The 17,537-nt window shown below is 38.5% G+C and overlaps 1 protein-coding gene across 1 annotated transcript in view; it reads left to right on the top strand.

The window, feature by feature from the left end:
* The window catches only part of CDH23 (cadherin related 23), a 564,480-nt gene that overhangs the window by 358,254 nt on the left and 188,689 nt on the right, over nt 1-17,537 (top strand). Inside the window, exons 18-19 of the mRNA XM_087964088.1 lie at nt 12,814-12,886; nt 15,325-15,441. Coding sequence (XP_087820214.1) covers nt 12,814-12,886; nt 15,325-15,441 — 190 coding nt within the window. The remainder of the gene's footprint in view (nt 1-12,813; nt 12,887-15,324; nt 15,442-17,537) is intronic.

The following is a 17,537-nucleotide window of genomic DNA, read 5'->3' as shown; positions in this document are numbered from 1 at the left end:
GTTATCATCGGCTGGAGGAAAAACTCTCCCAAGAACAGTTTTTAAAGGGAAGAAATTCAGTTTGAACCCAAAGTACATATAAATTATAAATAAAAACCAACACAAACCATGCTGCAGCAATTAACGAGACAGGGCAGGATAAGGAATTGCAGACTTCAAAAGATAACAAAACACATACAATTGGGAGGAGGTCAGAACTCAGATAAAACTTGACAAACCAAAATAATTCATGCTTTGCTTCCAGCAAAGAGCTATTTAAAATGCCCCACTTATATCCTTTTCTCCCAGCTGCAACTAATGAAAGGGATCAGGGCCTCTTTCTCTCCCGTAAGCCACGTTGCTCCCTTCTCCGTTCCTCCCTGCATGCCTAGGATGAAGAAGGGGTGGGCCTGGGTCTTCCTCTGAATGCCCAGCCAGACTGTGCCCTTCCCCAGTTTCCTCCACAGCCACCGGAGCCACACTCCCACTCCCTGTCAGCTGTTCCACTTCTCCCTCGGAATCAGATTCCAACAGGGGCATGACAGGGTTAAATCAGATTGTCAGAGTACAGGCACCTGGACTGAGAAATCTCAGAGAAAGGATGAGCAGTGGTTTCTTGATAACCCTTCAATCTTAGATTCTTCCTAATCAGATCTGACTTAAGTGGCAGCGATTCTCTGACCAAAGAATTGGGCCTCTTTGAGGATGATGCTGTTAAAAAAAAAGAGGATTTTCACCCTCTCCCTTTCATCAATTTTGAGGTGACATAAGAAACAGCAAAGGTGCCTAATTGAGGACAAATATCTTCTTTCCCTAACTGTTCTTTGGACAGTGTAATCCCATCTGTCTAAAGACCGCATTTGAAAAGGTCATTTCCTTCCAGTTGATTTTGTACATGGGTGATTTCTAAGTAGCTGTCACATTCTGCATTTTCTACCGAAAGGGATTTTTCTCTTTCAAGTGGAAGGGGGAGAAATATGATGAGGATGGCGATAATGATGAATTGGCTCCCTTTAGAAAAGTGAAAGAAAAGAGCAAGTGTGGGTATGCCGGTGCTTCTGTGTCTGTGTTAAGGGGAGGCAAAAAAAAGTTTGAAACTTTTTCATCCTATGCTTATTGATTTTTAATAAAGAACTGAAATTCTCTTTGTATCTTTCCCATTAAGAGACATAAGCTTCTGAAGGCAGAACTACTGGATAGGAACTAATATTGAGCTTGATGCTAGCAGCATCCTAGGAAATATTAGCAGTAATGTTTCTCCCTACCCCTCTCTCTCTTATTCACTGACATGGTAGTCGCTATTCTGAGCATTGAGTCAGCAAACTTTATGCTTCAGTGTATTATAAAGAAAAGATATTCCTTTGTTTGAAGTGCTCTTATGGAATAGAATACAATAGAGCTTTATTGTCTCGTTATTGTTAATTAACAAATGTCTTAATCCTACAGATGATGATGATGATGATGATTTCTGTTGAAAAAATATAGTCAAATGTTAAAGATTCAATCCTACCCATTTTAAAAACAGTTTCTCTTTTAAATACACAGGCTGAAAAACTAACATTATAGTGCTGTTTACAAATCTTGTGTTCGGTGTTGTACTTAAGGACATTTCAATTGTGCACAGATTTAGAGAAAAGTGTTCTAATTTCCAGTATTGAAAAGCAGACATGGGCACGAGGGTCTTATGAAAAGAGCTCTTAATTGGAGATGTTTCAACTAGTTAGATAAACTACTTTTGCAGGCTTTTGTGGCAATTCATAGTGTCAATCAGAAAAAAAAAACAAAAAACTAGTTCCAATAAATATAAGTATGGTCAGGATTGTGGAGCCTGAAATAGGCTGATATAAATGGTGTGGCTATTAAAATCACCTGAAAATACTTCTTGGACCAAGGAAGTGACATGATTTTCAGCACACATTACTACTGACTATCTGTTTGCTAATATGTGTTTGTTTGTTTGTGTATATACACATGCAAGCTTTCAAGTCAGTCTTGAGTCCTGAACTTCATGAACCAGTATGTCCCAATGAATTTATTTATTTATTGAATTGATATAACATCCAATTTGTTACAACTCTGCATTGCTTGCAAAATACAGCAGTAAAAGAACGAAAAACCAAAAACATTAGACAGATGATAGATAGATAGATAGATAGATAGATAGATAGATAGATAGATAGATAGATAGATAGACAGACATTCAAATAGTCTAAAAAAGACCAATAAACATTAGAAGACTTAAATATCATACAAGGGTCCATCACCCAATCTAGTCTTGGGCCTGGCGATAGTGATTGGTGATTATTGATTATGTGCCATCAAGTTGATGTCAACTCTTAATAACCAAGAAGATCTTTCTTCAAGAAGATCAATGCCGAATTGGGTTCTTTGAGTCTTCCAATGGTGCATTCATTACCACTGTAACTTTGTTCGGAGTCAAACTCTCCTTTTCTTTCTTTCTCCCTTTTCCTGCATTACAGACTATTCCAGAGAGCTAGATGTTTGCATAATGTGTCTGAAATATGATAAATAATGCCTGGCCACCAATAGAAGAGAATATTTCTCATCCATTGGTGTACTCTATGAGGTTGATTGTATGTTTGCAGATGTTTTATTTCCAAACTATGTAACATCTTCAGTGCTAGAAAGGAGTGGAGTTGGATTTCGTTTTATATAGAGTTGGTTGATTAGGCAGTTGTTTACATTAGTTGATTTGTCTGATCCCCTTTTGCTCTTTTCCAAAAATTACAGTTAAATTTGTTATCCTTAAATTTACATAGAACTTCTTTCATCGTGGATAAGAGAAAACTCTCCCAGAGTGATGAAACTTGCCTTTCAGAAGGTTCTTTTAAAAAAAAAACACAACAACTTTATTGAATATACAACTAAAATAACGAACAAACACATACACGACATAGGAACAAAATGGGGGAAAAAAAACACAAAAAATAGACAAGTGAAAGCAAGCAATTCCATTATCAACAGTTTGTGGTTCCTTATTTATTATCATTATTGGTGTCATATTTACAAGTAAATCTTAATGCGAGTATGTAATTACTACCTCCTTTACAGTTAACATTATTTACTAATATATTATTAGGTTCTTAACATCCAGAAAAATCAGTAACAAGCAACTTCCTAAAGTAGCTAAGGGAGAAAGTGAACCTACTGTCCTTTTGAAGGCCCTGAGTCTTAGACTAGATAGGTAGATTTTCTCCTGGCTTCCAAAACTCCTAACCACCCTAAATATCACTTTGTTAGAATTTCTTGTAGGCAGATTGTATGGAACAAACTTGTAAGTGATCCTCAGTCCTCTCCTTAATATAGAAAGGGGTTCCAAAGAGCCAATTCATTTACTGACTCCTCTTATCTCCAGGTCTTCTGTGAGCCATCTTCAGTCGACCATTGCTTCCCCAAAAGTCATGAGTGATGCCAATGTTAATTAAAGGTCATGTTCTGACCTAGGCATCACAAAATCACAAAGCAGACTCCTCATCCCGACAAAACCCCTTTTTATGAGGCTAATGTGAATTCCTATCGTTCACATTTGGCAAATAGTCTTTCAAGAGTGATTTATAACCATAGACCTTATCAGGCTTGGAGAGTTGCCAGGCTGATAGCTTCCAAGTACAAGGGTGTGCCAGAAAATACTTGGCAAGGAGACACGAACAAATCTTCAACCTAATTAAATGAACTAATTGTCTCCTGCAAACACCACTCCACTTTTGCTCCTCTTTATTCTTTATGGGAGGGGCCAATCACCATCCACCTGTGCCTTTTCTCCTGAGTCGACCCTTGTTCCTTAACTGTTCCCTTCTCCTGGCAGCTCTGCGCATGAGCACATTGGGAACAGGCTCCAGCTGTTCTTCTGGCCCACTGATCTGCAACTCCAAAGGCAACTGATAACTGTCGGCTCCAGGACTGGCCCATGTTCCTCCCCAGCCTCCTCAATGCCCATGTCTGCCACCAGCTCCACTGGCGGGCCACAACATGTCCTCTCTTTTGACAAAAATCCAAAAACGCAGAACAGTGATATAATTATGTATTATAGTAGACATCAATGGCATGTGAGATTACCTCAAATACTGACTTTGATAGCAAAAGAGTCAGTCAGGATTTAAAACTAGTTTAGAAAGTTTTTTATATAAATTATAGTAAAAAGTTTGGGGTTGTTTGTTCAGCTGCAGCCTTTTTTTGTTGTCTTTCTCATTTCAATCAGGCATTTATCTTAAACAGCAATCAAGAAACTGGTGGTTAAATGTAAACTTTTGTCTGGGCACACTTTAACATAATACAATTTTTGCATATTGTGTTCGGATGGCTTGAAAAGGAAAGCAGTGACATTAAAAATGTTGGTTTATTTTCTGAAACAGAGACTGGGAAAAAAAGATCAAGCATTTTAAGATTCCTTTCCAACAAGTGTGTGTGTTAAAACTTCAAGTGCTGTTCAGAATACTGACTAATTGGATAGAGACTTGAAAACTATTGAATTTCTTTGATCGTTTCTAGTGTATTTCAGTTTTTTCCCCTTCCTCTAAGTATATTGATTGTCGGTAATTTGATTCTATGCAGAAAAATACATATGAGAGCTTGGATTCCTTTAAACCATCCAGATGAAAATGCATATTGAAAAGTGAACATTTTAAACAAGTATTTCTCTGTTTTTATTTCCATTTAGAGAAACCATTAGAGTATAAAAATAGAAGAAGAGGAGCAAATAAGTGAAATAAGTATTGCAATTGGACAAAAAATTAATTCAGTCCCTATTTTAAATCTTTTTTTAAAAAAATTTGAAAATAATGTTTCAGAATACTTTGCAGAATGCACATAAAATCATTGCTAGTGTCAATGTACTTTCTGCTGAATAACTTTCTTGTAATTTTTTTAAAAAGATGTTCCCTATTGTGAAACTGTTTGCTGTGGAATGTAGAACATAATTTATTGACAATAAATATTTAATTGGCCATCTAAAATGGCTCCTTTGCAGTCTATTTAAAAAATGTGTTTAAAGGTTTATGCCTGCTTTCAGATGCACTGATCTTTACCCATGACATTTGAATATTTTTCTTTCCTCTTTAATTATCATAGATTTGTTGCTGGATTGTAGGTATACAATTTTGAATTTTTATCCTCTGTCTAGTCAGCTAGTTTGTTCACATGGATAATAACAGCCACTCCTCACCGATACAGTTCTCAGGGTGATTTCAAATGTTGACAGATCCCTGTAGGCGTGCTTCTCTTGAAAGTGACACAAAAACTTTATTTCCAGGCTGTAGCATCAATCAGATTGCAATTTTGTATTGGTTAAGGGCAGGGGTGGGCCTCAAAAATTTTAGCAACAGGTTCTCTGCCTGGTTGCTGGGTGGGCATGGCCATAGTGGGCGTGGCCGAGTTGGCCTCCTGCACCATGCTGGGGTGTTCTGTCTCACTTGTGACCACGAAGTGAGAGTCCAAGCCTCCAAAGGAATATAAATAAACAGACAGGACCAGGAACGAAAGAGTTAAATTCCTTTGACTGGAGAAGTCCTTGGCAGTCTTCCAGAAGCTGCCTGCCAAGTCCGATAACAAACAAGACCATAAATCAAAAGGCAAACGGCGCACAGAGAATTTGTCAAGCTGCTATTCCGAATAAACAAATTGTCCTGAATGAGGATTCAGAGCTAACACGCCCTCTTTTATTTCCTGAGGGGCGTGTCAGTCTCTCAAGTCAGTCCCTGATTTGACCTTTCCTTTTACGTTGCATTTCCCGCTTCTGCCTGCGTCCTTGCCTTGCATCAAACCAGCATTCCTCGGCTTGATCCTCAGCCAAGGACTCCAGCACTCTCTCCTGATTATCTGCCGACACCTGAGGCACAACCAGGGAGGAAGGGGAGGAAGATGATTCCGAATCTTCCAGCAAAGCAGGCTCAAACCTCAAGGCCAAATCCTCCTCTTCCTCATCACTCGAGCCTGTGTCCTCCAACAGAGCAGGCTCAAGCCTCTGAGTCGCAACACTGGGGTGTATGTGTTTTTGCCCTCCCCGGGCTCCGGAGGCGTTCCTTGAGCTTCCAGGAGGGTGAAAATGGCCTCCCTGGGCTCCGAAGATGCTCTGGAAGCCGGAAACGGGCCCATTTCTGGCCTTCCCGAACTTCCAGGAGGCCTGTTTTTCACCATCTCCAAGCCTCCATGGGCGCCCTGCACTTATCTGCATCCAAAACGAGCCGTGTGGGGACTCGTAGGTGGGGTGGGGTGGGTGGGGCCAGCCAGGGGTGGGATTTGGGGGTTCTCCGAACTGCACAGAATCTTAGCTAGGGGCTCTCCCGAACCCCTGCGAACCCCCAGCAGCCCCACCCCTGGTTAAAAGTTCTAACCCTTCTTTCACACTGGAAGTCCATAGCGCTTACACAACTGTTTCTTGGCTGTGAATCACTCCAGCCCAACCCCCACCTCCCAAATAATAATAAATAAAATAAAATTAAAAAAAGATTGAGAAGCAGGAAAGAGTGCAGAGAAGAGCAGCAAAGATGATTAGGGGGCTGGAGGCTAAAACCTATGAAAAACGGTTGCAGGAATTGCATATGTCTAGTCTAGTGAAAAGAAGGACTAGCGAAGACCCGATAGCAGTGTTCCAATATTTGAGAGGCTGCCACAGAGATGTCAACCTATTTTCCAAGCACCTGAAAGCAAGACTAGAAATAATGGATGGCAACTAACCAAGGAGAGAAACAATCTAGAACTAAAGAAAAATTTCCTAACGGTGAGAGCAATCAACCAGTGGAACAGCTTGCCTTCAGAAGTTGTGGGTGCTTCATCACTGGAGGCTTTTTAAGGAAAGACTGGACAGGCATCTATCTGAAATGGTATGGGGTCTCTTGCTTGAGCAAAGGCGTTAAAGGAGAAGACCTCCAACTCTTTTATTCTATGTCAGGGTGTCAAACTGGCAGCCCACATCCTGGATGCATCATGCACAGGCAGGGGTGGGATTCTACAGGTTCACACCTATTCGCTAGAACCGCTTGTTAACATTCTAAGCAGTTCAGAGAACCGGTTGTTAGAAGCAATTACTGGCCTAATCCTGTAAGGAAGGCAGGAAGGAAACATTCTGGTGTTGCTTACAGAAACTGCCTCTCCGTTGACTCTTATTACATTCTTGGCAGGACTGAACTTCCTGTCTCCGGAGCTTCTCTGGAGTTTTTTTCCCCTCCTTTGCTGGTACTTTGCTTGTGTGGAGTGACCATTTAAAGTTACAGTGGCACTGAAAAAAATGACTTATGACCATTTTTCACACTTACTACTGTTGCAGTATCCCCACAGTCAAGAGAGGCCAGGTGAGGAGATGTGTGCCTCTATGTGAGTGATATTGAGTTGGCCATGCCCAGCCAATAATATGACCACCAAGCCACGTTCACCCAGTCACATGACCACCAAACCACACCCACCAACTAAGCCATGCACACAGAACCGGTTGTTTAAAAATGTGAATCCCACCCCTGCACGCAGGCCACGCCCATCCTGAAGGGAAAGAACATCGTGAAGCATCATGTGACGGCAACATGACACCAGGAGTTTGACACCTGTCATGCCCCTATGGGAATCTGATTCCAAGGGGGAGATTGAGCAGCTGACAGGGAGTGGGAGTGTGGCTCCATTGACTGTGGAGGAAACTGGGGAAGGGCACAGGCCAGCTGGGCATTCAGAGGAAGACCCAGGCCTATCCCCTCTTCATTCTTAGGCATGCAGGGAGGAACGGAGAAGGGAACAACATGAGTTACGTGGGTTACGGGGGAGAAAAGGGCCCTGATTCCCTTCATTAGCTGCAGCTGGGGATACAGGATTTAAAAAGGGTGTTTGCGCACAGCACCTTGATGGAAGCAAAGCATACATTATCTTTTTTTGCCCAAGTCTTATCTGGGTTCTGAGGTCCTCCCAACTGTGTGTTTCATTATCTTTTGGAAGTCTGCAATTCCTTATCCTGCCCTGTCTTGTTAATTGCTGCAGTGTGGTTTGTGTTGGTTTTTATTTATAATTTAGATGTACTTTGGGTTCAGATTGAATTTCTTCCCTTTAAAAACTGTTCTTGGGAGAGTTTTTCCTCCAGCTGATGATAACTGGACATTGGGGGCCACGTTGGAGGAATTAAAGGGACTTTACCTACTTTTGTGACAATTTGCTTTTGTGCCACGCCCCGGGTCATCACAACACCCATGTTCTATGTTGTTCAAAATACTGTAGGGATTTGGTGTCACTAAATACTTTCATCGGAAGGCGGTGGAATTTCTAAAACAGTTTAACTAAAACAAAATAGTTAACTAAACTAAAATAGTTTAACAGTTTAACAGAGTTGGAAGGGACCTTGTAGGTCATCTAATCCAACCCGCCTGCCCAAGCAGGAGACCCTACACCATTTCTTACAGATGGCAGTCCAGTCTCTCTTCTTGAAAGTCTCAAGTGATGGTGCTCCCACAACTTCTGAAGGCAACTTCTGTTCCATTGGTTGATTGTTCTCACTGTCAGAAAGTTTCTCCTTATTTCCAGGTTGAATCTCTCCTTGTTCATTTTCCATCCATTATTCCTTGTCTGGCCTTCGGGAGCTTTGGAGTTACTTATAAAGACTTTAGGAATATACCGTATAAAGTATATTCATTATTTTAGCTCAGTTCCTGTCAACAAGAACTGACAACTCTTCTTTTTTTCAGCATTAATATGAGGATCTGCTTTCTTTTGGGATATTTTTTTTTCAACTGCTCAATTTAATTTCACAGCCTTGAAATTTGCTAAGGAAATACAGGTGGAGTCTGCTGGTGAAAGTCAGTTAATGTTGTTACAATTTGGATTGTATTGGTGGGCTCAGGCATTATTAAATTTCTTCCTTTAAAAAAAAAAAAAAAACCTTGTACGCTGCTAGAGTCATTTTGGGAGATGGATGGTTATTTAAATTATTTAAATAAATATTCACCAGATCCAGCTCTGGGTAGCTTTGAGAGGATTGTCCACCTGTTATGACATCAGAGATTTTAATTAGCCGTTTTGCTCCTTATTTGTTGAAAACACCTCTTCATTCCCAATTGTGGAAGTATAATCTCGGGACACTCTGGCAGGAGCAAAGAAAGGATATGAAAATCGTTGCATCAGAAAGAAGAAAGGTTCTTCGTAAGGCTGAATCTCTTTGTAACATTTTTAGCAAAGGCTGATCACTGCATCTTAGATGACAACAACTTGAGGGCAGATTATCCAAAAAAAAATGAGAATGTAGTTATAATCATATTCTTACTGCAATTTTTAATCTACTTGCAAACCAATCACGAGGCTCTTTCCTTTTTTAAAAAAATTAATAAGCCTTGTGTAAATATTGGTGAAAATATTAAGGTTACAGTCCCACATTCACCTACGTCAAAGATGGATAAAAATAGATTACTTTTTATCCAAATTTACCCAATTTGCACTCTTAAGCCTGTAAGATTTGGAATATTTTTCAGAATGTTATGATGGAGTTCAGAGATTAATTATAGAAGGAAGTATGTATTATATTGGAGGGAGAGGGAAGCTCTTGGAAAATTACGTTTGAAAACGCATGGTTTGAAGAAACATGCCATGAAAACATCCATTAAAATTGTCATGCAGATTTCTTTTGTTGCAAAATTCACAAAGTAATTCAGAAGTGCTCAAGAATTAACCAAAAGGGAAAAGGAAAGAAAGATGCATAATTGAGGGAAGCTGAAAATCACATCATTTCATGTGCTCCTGCCTATGATAGCACTGTTCGTGTCTTAATCTGTAAAAGAACAGAATAATCCATTTTTTAATTTTTTTAAAAATTAGTGGGTGAAAAGTGAAGGAGTTAATTACTTAATTATATACCCTTGCAAAACACTTGTGAGTGACAATAGATTAAAGGTTATTACTACTATTCACTGTAATTAAAAGTATTTTAACTACTTAAAATGTTGGTATAACAGCATCTCTATTAATAATATAAATACTTTGTAATATCGAATTTGATATTCTATCTGTATTTTAGAACTCACAAGATACATCTGTCAATGCTAAAACATCTGTATGATACTGTATTGGTATCATACAGAAGCTGTATGATCTGGGTGCTTTCCAAGACAAAGGATAAAAATTGTTTTTTTAATGATTGTATAATAAGTAATTAAACAATATTGAAATTTCCTAAGATTTATATAAATTAGCAAAAGACTTCCCTCATCAGATGCTGTAGTGTAACGTATTTTGCTGCTTCTTTGGTTTCTTTTCTAAAAACAAAGTATACAGAGCTAAGAATTCTGGGTGTTGTTGTTTTTTCTTGGCGGCCCTTTAACCAAAGCTGGCTTTTAGGTCACGTGGCAAAGAGGACACAAGTTAGAATGAAAAAAAAAATTGGGATGCTGTGAGAAAATGCTTTTCCTTTTTCCTTTTTCTTTTTGGAGCCGTTACTTGGATTCAGCTCATTTTCAAACTTAATTTGTTTTGGGGGGTTTTTTGGCAGCTTTATCCACCACCTCAAATTTGGGTCCATTGTGTTTAGTTTGCAGGGAGTTTAAATAATTTCTTTCCATAAGTGACTTATGACTGTTTTTCGCACTTACGACCATTGCAGCATCTCTGTGGTCACGTGATCAAAATTTGGATACTTGGCAACTGGCTCATATTTATGACCATTGCAGTGTCCTGGGTCTTGGGGTCACCTTTTGCGACCTGACACTCAAAAGTCAATGGAGAAGCCAGATTTATTTAACAACCATGTTACGAACTTAACAACTGAAGTGATTTATTTAAAAACTGTGGCAAGAAAGGTTGAAAAATGGGACAAAACTCAATTAACAATGGTCTCACTTAGCAACAGAAATTCTGTTGTGGCTATAACTTGAGGACTACCTGTACTTGCTCCCATTTAAGCTAGAGGAGGATATCCAAGGTAGTCGCCAACTTACAACATCAATTGAGGCTGGAATTTTGGTTGTAAATCATGACGGTCATAAGTCAAGGCATCCATGTGCCTGGACCTGATTTGCCAGTTGTTTTTACGGTGGTTGTTAAGTGAATCACACAGTCATAAATATATTTTTGCCAGAAACTGACAACAAAACCACCAGAAACCAGAAAAAAACATTGCAAATTGCAATCATGTGACCGTGGGAACAAGGCAAATATAAACTGGTTGCCAAGCACCCAAAATACAGGTCTGTGACCAGGCTAGGGGGCAGCGCAACATTTTATGAGAGCCAGAAATGCTTTATAAAGCATAAAGCACCCTTTCCAAGGCTGTCATAAATCTGAGCAACTGGTCATAAGTCAAGGATTACCTGTATTCACTTTTAAAATTAGAATAATGCTGTGAAATTGAATCTTGCAATTTCATTTTTCAATCCAGATTAGGCTGTGAGGTCCGAGTTTGGCAATTTGGTTGCAAATGTTTCATCACCGTTCAAGGAGACATCGTCTGTGCCTTTTGAATTGTGCTCGTCTATCAGAACACAGGTCTTTAAATACCTTTTTAAGAGATGCAAATTAGTCAAACCAACAGCCTAACTACCAACCTGAGTGTCATGCCCCTGTTGGAATCTGATTCCAAGGGGGAGATTGAGCAGCTGACAGGGAGTGGGAGTGTGGCTCCTGTGGCTGTGGAGGAAACTGGGGAAGGGCACAGTCCAGCTGGGCATTTAGAGGAAGACCCAGGCCCACCCCCTCTTCATCCTAGGGCACGCAGGGAGGAACGGAGAAGGGAGCAACGTGAGTTACGTGGGTTACGGGGGAGAAAAGGGCCCTGATTCCCTTCATTAGCTGCAGCTGGGAAAACAGGATTTTAAAAGGGGTGTTTGCGCACAGAACCTTGCTGGAAGCAAAGTGTGAATTATTTTGGTTTGTCAAAGACTTATCTGTGTTCTGATGTCCTCCCAACTGTATGTGTTTTGTTATCTTTTGAAGTTTTCAATTTCTTATCCTGCCTTGTCTCGTTAATTGCTGCAGCGTGGTTTGTGTTGGTTTTTATTTATAATTTATATGGACTTTGGATTCAAACTGAATTTCTTCCCTTTAAAAACTGTTCTTGGGAGAGTTTTTTCTCCAGCCAATGATAACAGGACAGTGGGAGTCAAGTTGGAGGTATTAAAGGGATTTTGCCTCCTTTTGTGACTTTGTTGCTTTTGTGCCATGCCACGGGTCATCACACCGAGCTACTAATATTCAAACACATATAATCCAGGTGTTTCTCTTTACAAAATCTCCCTGGGCAGCTTGTTTTTAATCAATATGGTATAATGTTTTAACTTGTAATTGCAGTTTGGTACTTTTATATACTATTTTAATAGTTCTATAAACACTATTTAAGGTGCTGAAATGGTGGGAAACAGAAAGCACAATAATAAATAATACACGAGGAGCACCTTTTCTAACAGATAGCAATGCTGAATGTGAATACTGAGTTGCGTTTGGACAGCTCAGCTTTTAAAAGGCAGTGAATGTATTGCAGAAGTTATTTTTAAACTGGGATCTCCTGCGGGTATAATAAACTGCAAATTCTTGTTTGTAAGTAAAGGATCTAATTTGGGACTACCATTGCTGAGATATATGAGTAAAAAAGTCGTCTAGGCTTCTTTTTGTGGGTGTAATGATATTATTCAAGACTGGGGGGGTGGGGGAGAGATAGTTGCATCGAACATTCTAAAACTTAATTAGAGATTATATCATATTTTACATTCTTCCAAAACTTTAAAAAAAAAAACAGAATTCCAGTACATTCTGAAAAATTGTGTTAGCATATATTCTCATCTCCTTGTGTTCTCTGGTATGTCCCATTTTTTTTTAAGTTAACTCTGTGAGAAACATTTTTTTATTTTCTTTTTATCTTTGTAGGATGAAAATGACAATCCACCCACATTTAGCAAACCTTCCTATGTTGTCACAATCATGGAGGATATTATGGCAGGTAAGAGATCAGTTTCTATCCTAATCCTTATTATTCCCTCATAACTTCCTTTTTCTTTTTTCTTCTGGCAGTCTTCTTGTGGGGGTCAGCCATCCAGAACACATATGGGTAATCTCATCCTCTTCTCATCTAGAGAGGTTCCATAGAAGCAGTTTTCTTGCCAGTCCTTTGGGCTTTGCCGTGGTCATCATCTACAGTATTTTGGAGGCATATCAGGCATATCATTCGTCTACTTTTCCCTAAGTGTGTTTTTAATTACAAAGAAATTCTTACTTTTCATCCTTTTCAAGATAGGAGTTTGCCTACTTTACCCATAGCAGGAATTAGACTAAGATATCTACAGGTTTTGTATTTTAGAAGTGGAATGAATAGCAATAGCACTTAGACCTCTATACCAGGGTCTCCAACCTTGGCAACTTTAAGCCTGGCGGACTTCAACTCCCAGAATTCCCCAGCCAGCTTTGCTGGTTGGGGAATTCTGGGAGTTGAAGTCCACCAGGCTTAAAGTTGCCAAGGTTGGAGACCCCTGCTCTATACCATTTCATAATGTTTTACAGCCCTCTCTAAGCAATTTATAATGGGTGTATTCCTTGCAATGCTGACAGTCAGCATATTACTCCCCACCAATCTGGATCCTCATTTTACCAACCTCAGAAGGATGAAAGGCTGAGTCAACCATGAGCTGGTCAGAATCAAACTTCTGGCAGTGAGTCATGAATTAGCCTGCATTACTGCATTCTCACCACTGCGCCACCACAGCTCTTCAATCACCATGGATATCAATCATTATCCTTTATCTCCAAGTTAAAAATGTCAACTTGTACTGCATACTTCATACCAATTGCAGGTAGAATGCATTAATCTCCCTCTTGAAATAACTAGCTGTAAACTCTACAACTAACATACTTGACTTAATTTTATAACTTTTCTGCTGCTGCTTGCTATTGTAGTATCTTAACTGATGCTACACATTCTTGTGTGTTATTTTGGTGTCCCAAATAAAGATAGTACCTATTATAGACTTTAAAGCTGCTATTTTTAACAATTTTCTCAATAATATTCTAAATTGGAATCTCAGTCAATCACAAGACATTTATTGACTGTAACTAAATGGGAGGTAAATAAAGATAAAGGAATCCATGTTGGTTTTACTCCACTAGTTGTTGTTAACTATAGGGGGCATGCACATCTCCATTTCAAGGCCATTGAGCCAGCACTGTACAAAGACATTTCCATGGTCATGTGCCCAGCTGTTACCTTCTCATGGACATGGTACCTATTTTTCTACTTGCCTTTGCATGTTTTCAAACTGCTAGGTTGGCAGAAGCTGGGATGAGGACAAGAGCTCACCCCGTCACATGGAGCTTGGGTCTCGAACGTGGGCTGCCAGCTTTCCAGCTGACAACCCAGTGTCTTTAACTACTAAGACATTGTGCTGCCACCTAAATGGGAGGAGTTATCCTGAACACATGGCTTTATTGGATGAAGCTCAGATTCACTTTGTATCCTTAATTCAACCTTTCCCAACTGGGTGCCACCCTTTGGAATTCAGTTTAACTTGTCATTTTCTCAGTGACATATGTAAATCTTACAATGAAAGGAGTATGAATCCTAAGAGGACACTTAGAATGCAAAAAAGCAGGCTTTAGATTGCTTCTGTACCAGCCCTTTTCTGGAAAATGTATGGATTTTTTTCTTGTTTAGCTACATGGAGCCTTGATCTTTAGTCCAGTGCTTTGATCTTTCAATTACTTTATTATATTTTTTCTGATTTTTCTCCATTCATATCTCCCACAGTAAATTTTGATTATAGATCACTAATTTACCCTGTAAATGCTTGTAAAGTACCTGACTCTATAGTAGCTCTGGGCAGCTTCCAGATAAAAATTAAAAGGAAACAAAATGTATCAAGAAAAAAAAAGCCTTTGGGGTTACGAGTTATGCAAATCAACATTGCAGTAAACTATACAAATGTAAGATAGATAGATAGATGGATGGATGGATGGATGGATAGATAGATAGATAGATAGATAGATAGATAGATAGATAGATAGATAGATAGATAGATAGATGATAGAATTCTTTATTGGCCAAGTGTGATTGGACACACAATTTGTCTTGATGCAAATGCTCTCTCTCTATATATAAAAAAAGATACATTTGTCAAGAATCAAGAATCATATGGTACAACACTTAATAATAGTCATAGGGTACAATAAGCAATCAAATCATACTAGGAAACAGTTCATATAGATCATAAGGATACAAGCGACAAAATTACAGCCATACAGTCACAAGTGGGAGGGGATGGGTAATAAGGAGTGATGAGAAGATTAACAGTAATAGTAGTGCAGACTTTGTAATAGTAATATAAACTTTCCAAAATAAATGAATAAATATATTTGGCTCTTCATCTTATTTTTCTTGCTTTCTTCAAGGAGCAACAGTTCTATTTCTAAATGCTACTGACTTTGACCGATCAAGAGAATATGGCCAAGAATCTATTATATACTCTTTGGAAGGATCATCACATTTTCGCATTAATGCTCGTTCAGGTAAGTACAACTATGACTATCTCGTTACTTTTCAGTTTCTTGATTTTTTTTTTAATTTAATGGCTTTGTTTTCACCCATCTAACAAATTGTCCACTAAAAGAGAAATAAAAATACAGCTATGAATGTGAAGAGCACACTGCCTAACACCAGAACAAAATCAGTATAGTTCTTGTGAAACATTTGTGTTATATGAATGTTCAAATTGCCCAGAATTCAAAGCTATGTACTTCCTGTAAATCAGAGTAAATTGCCTTAAAGCTCAGGTGTGTAATCTGTTTTTGAATGGTATGCCCAGAAATGGCCTGTTCCAGAAAATAAAGCCGAGACAAAATTATAATTTAATTTTAATTAGTTAAATATAGTTAATAATATCACGTCCCACAAGTAATCATTTCTCACTGTCGTATTAAAACTTACAATTCAATCATAATACAAACTTTTGGAGTGGAGCATGGCATCCAAGGATTTGGGGGAATCAAAACAAGTTGAAACTCTTAAAATGCCTTTCCTGGTGTTTTGTTTCATTTTCACTAGAAATATGAACATCTCTCAGATATTAGTGAAGGAAGTGGCATTTAACACTGAATACTATATCTGCCAATTGTGGAAATCCAAAATAAATATATGTCTGACTATCTTCCACCTGATCACATCAATGAAATACAGGTCACTGATTATTTAAGAAATTGGTTTCACTGTCACACTGTTCCTGGGAATATCTTTCTAATGTTCAGTCAGAATCATCTTTCTTTAACCTAAATCCTGTATTCTATGTTCTAAAGTCCATAATAACTGACAAAACATCCTCCTACTGGGTGACATACTTTCCAGTATATATAGACTTCTAATATATCCCCATCAAATTCTTCTTTTCTAATGACTAAGCACTTCCAACTTCTACATTCTCTCTTGACTATGAGAATCAGAATAGAAAGGTGTTGGGGTTAGGTTAATAACGGCTATCTGAACTGGTCTTAAAATGTAATGTGTTGTGACATGCTATTTGAAGTTGACTGTGACCAACGCACACAAAAATGGGACAATCATTTCCCACGAACTATAATTATGTTCACATATCTCAATATTATACCTGCCATATCAAGTTTTCCGACCATATTCAGTTTATGATCAACTACTGTTCCATTATCTTTCTGTATGTACTATCAAGTCAAGTATCTCCCGTCCTACATCTCTGAATTTGATTTTAAATTTCTTAAGAATTCCCATATTACTTAGTCATTTTCTCCCCAATGTTCTTATTACATGCCATATCTTCTCATTTAGGTATCAGACCAAGAGTAACCAGTCTTCTTAAACCTTTTTGAGAGAGAAAGATTTCAGCAAGTTGGGTCAGAAAGGAAAGACCAGATTTTATGGAGTTTATGTCCCACTAGATATCAAGTTCATTAAATACCCTGCCATTACTATATTACTATTTCATCTGTCTTTGAAAGAAAGTAGCTTATGGAAAATATATTAAAGCATCAAGATAGAAACCAGAAGACTGTTAACCCTAGTCCTGCCTTAGGTACAAAGCCAGCTGGACCAGTCCCTTTCTCTCAGTCCCTAGGAAGGAGGGACACTTCCCAAAAATAATGCCAAGAAAATTTCAGGAAGTTGTCCAGAGAGTTAATAGAAGTCAAACTTGACTTGGAGATATGTTTTTGCATGTATATACATACATGTATATATGATACTATATGTATTGTTTTTATTGTTGGGGTTTTTAAATGTTATTATTGTAAACCGCCAATAGTTGTTAGAATTTATATACACAAGTACGTGTAGCAAACAAATAAATATCTTTAGTTAATAGCAAGAACTAACAATAGATGGCAGTACAAGTTTTGTTTATTTTATTCCAAATCTCTTTCTAGCACTACCAAGTTTATTCATTAAGATTTATGAGCAGATGTCTAACTTTTAACACAGGTTAGTCTTCCTCCTTCTCTACTGCACCTTTTTGAACAAACAATATCTTCTACTTGTGGTACTCCAGACATAGGACTCATCCTATCAGATCTCGGTTATAGCTATTAAATCATATTTCCTTGTTGCACTGAGTTCAAACTAATATTGCTTACTTCCCATATGC

The sequence above is a fragment of the Notechis scutatus genome, chromosome 4 (genome assembly GCF_049901735.1).
Source record: "Notechis scutatus isolate UNSWTSFEM ecotype Mainland chromosome 4, rNotScu1.2, whole genome shotgun sequence".
Classification (NCBI taxonomy): Eukaryota; Metazoa; Chordata; class Lepidosauria; order Squamata; family Elapidae; genus Notechis; species Notechis scutatus.
This window is presented reverse-complemented; position numbering and strand designations above follow the sequence as displayed.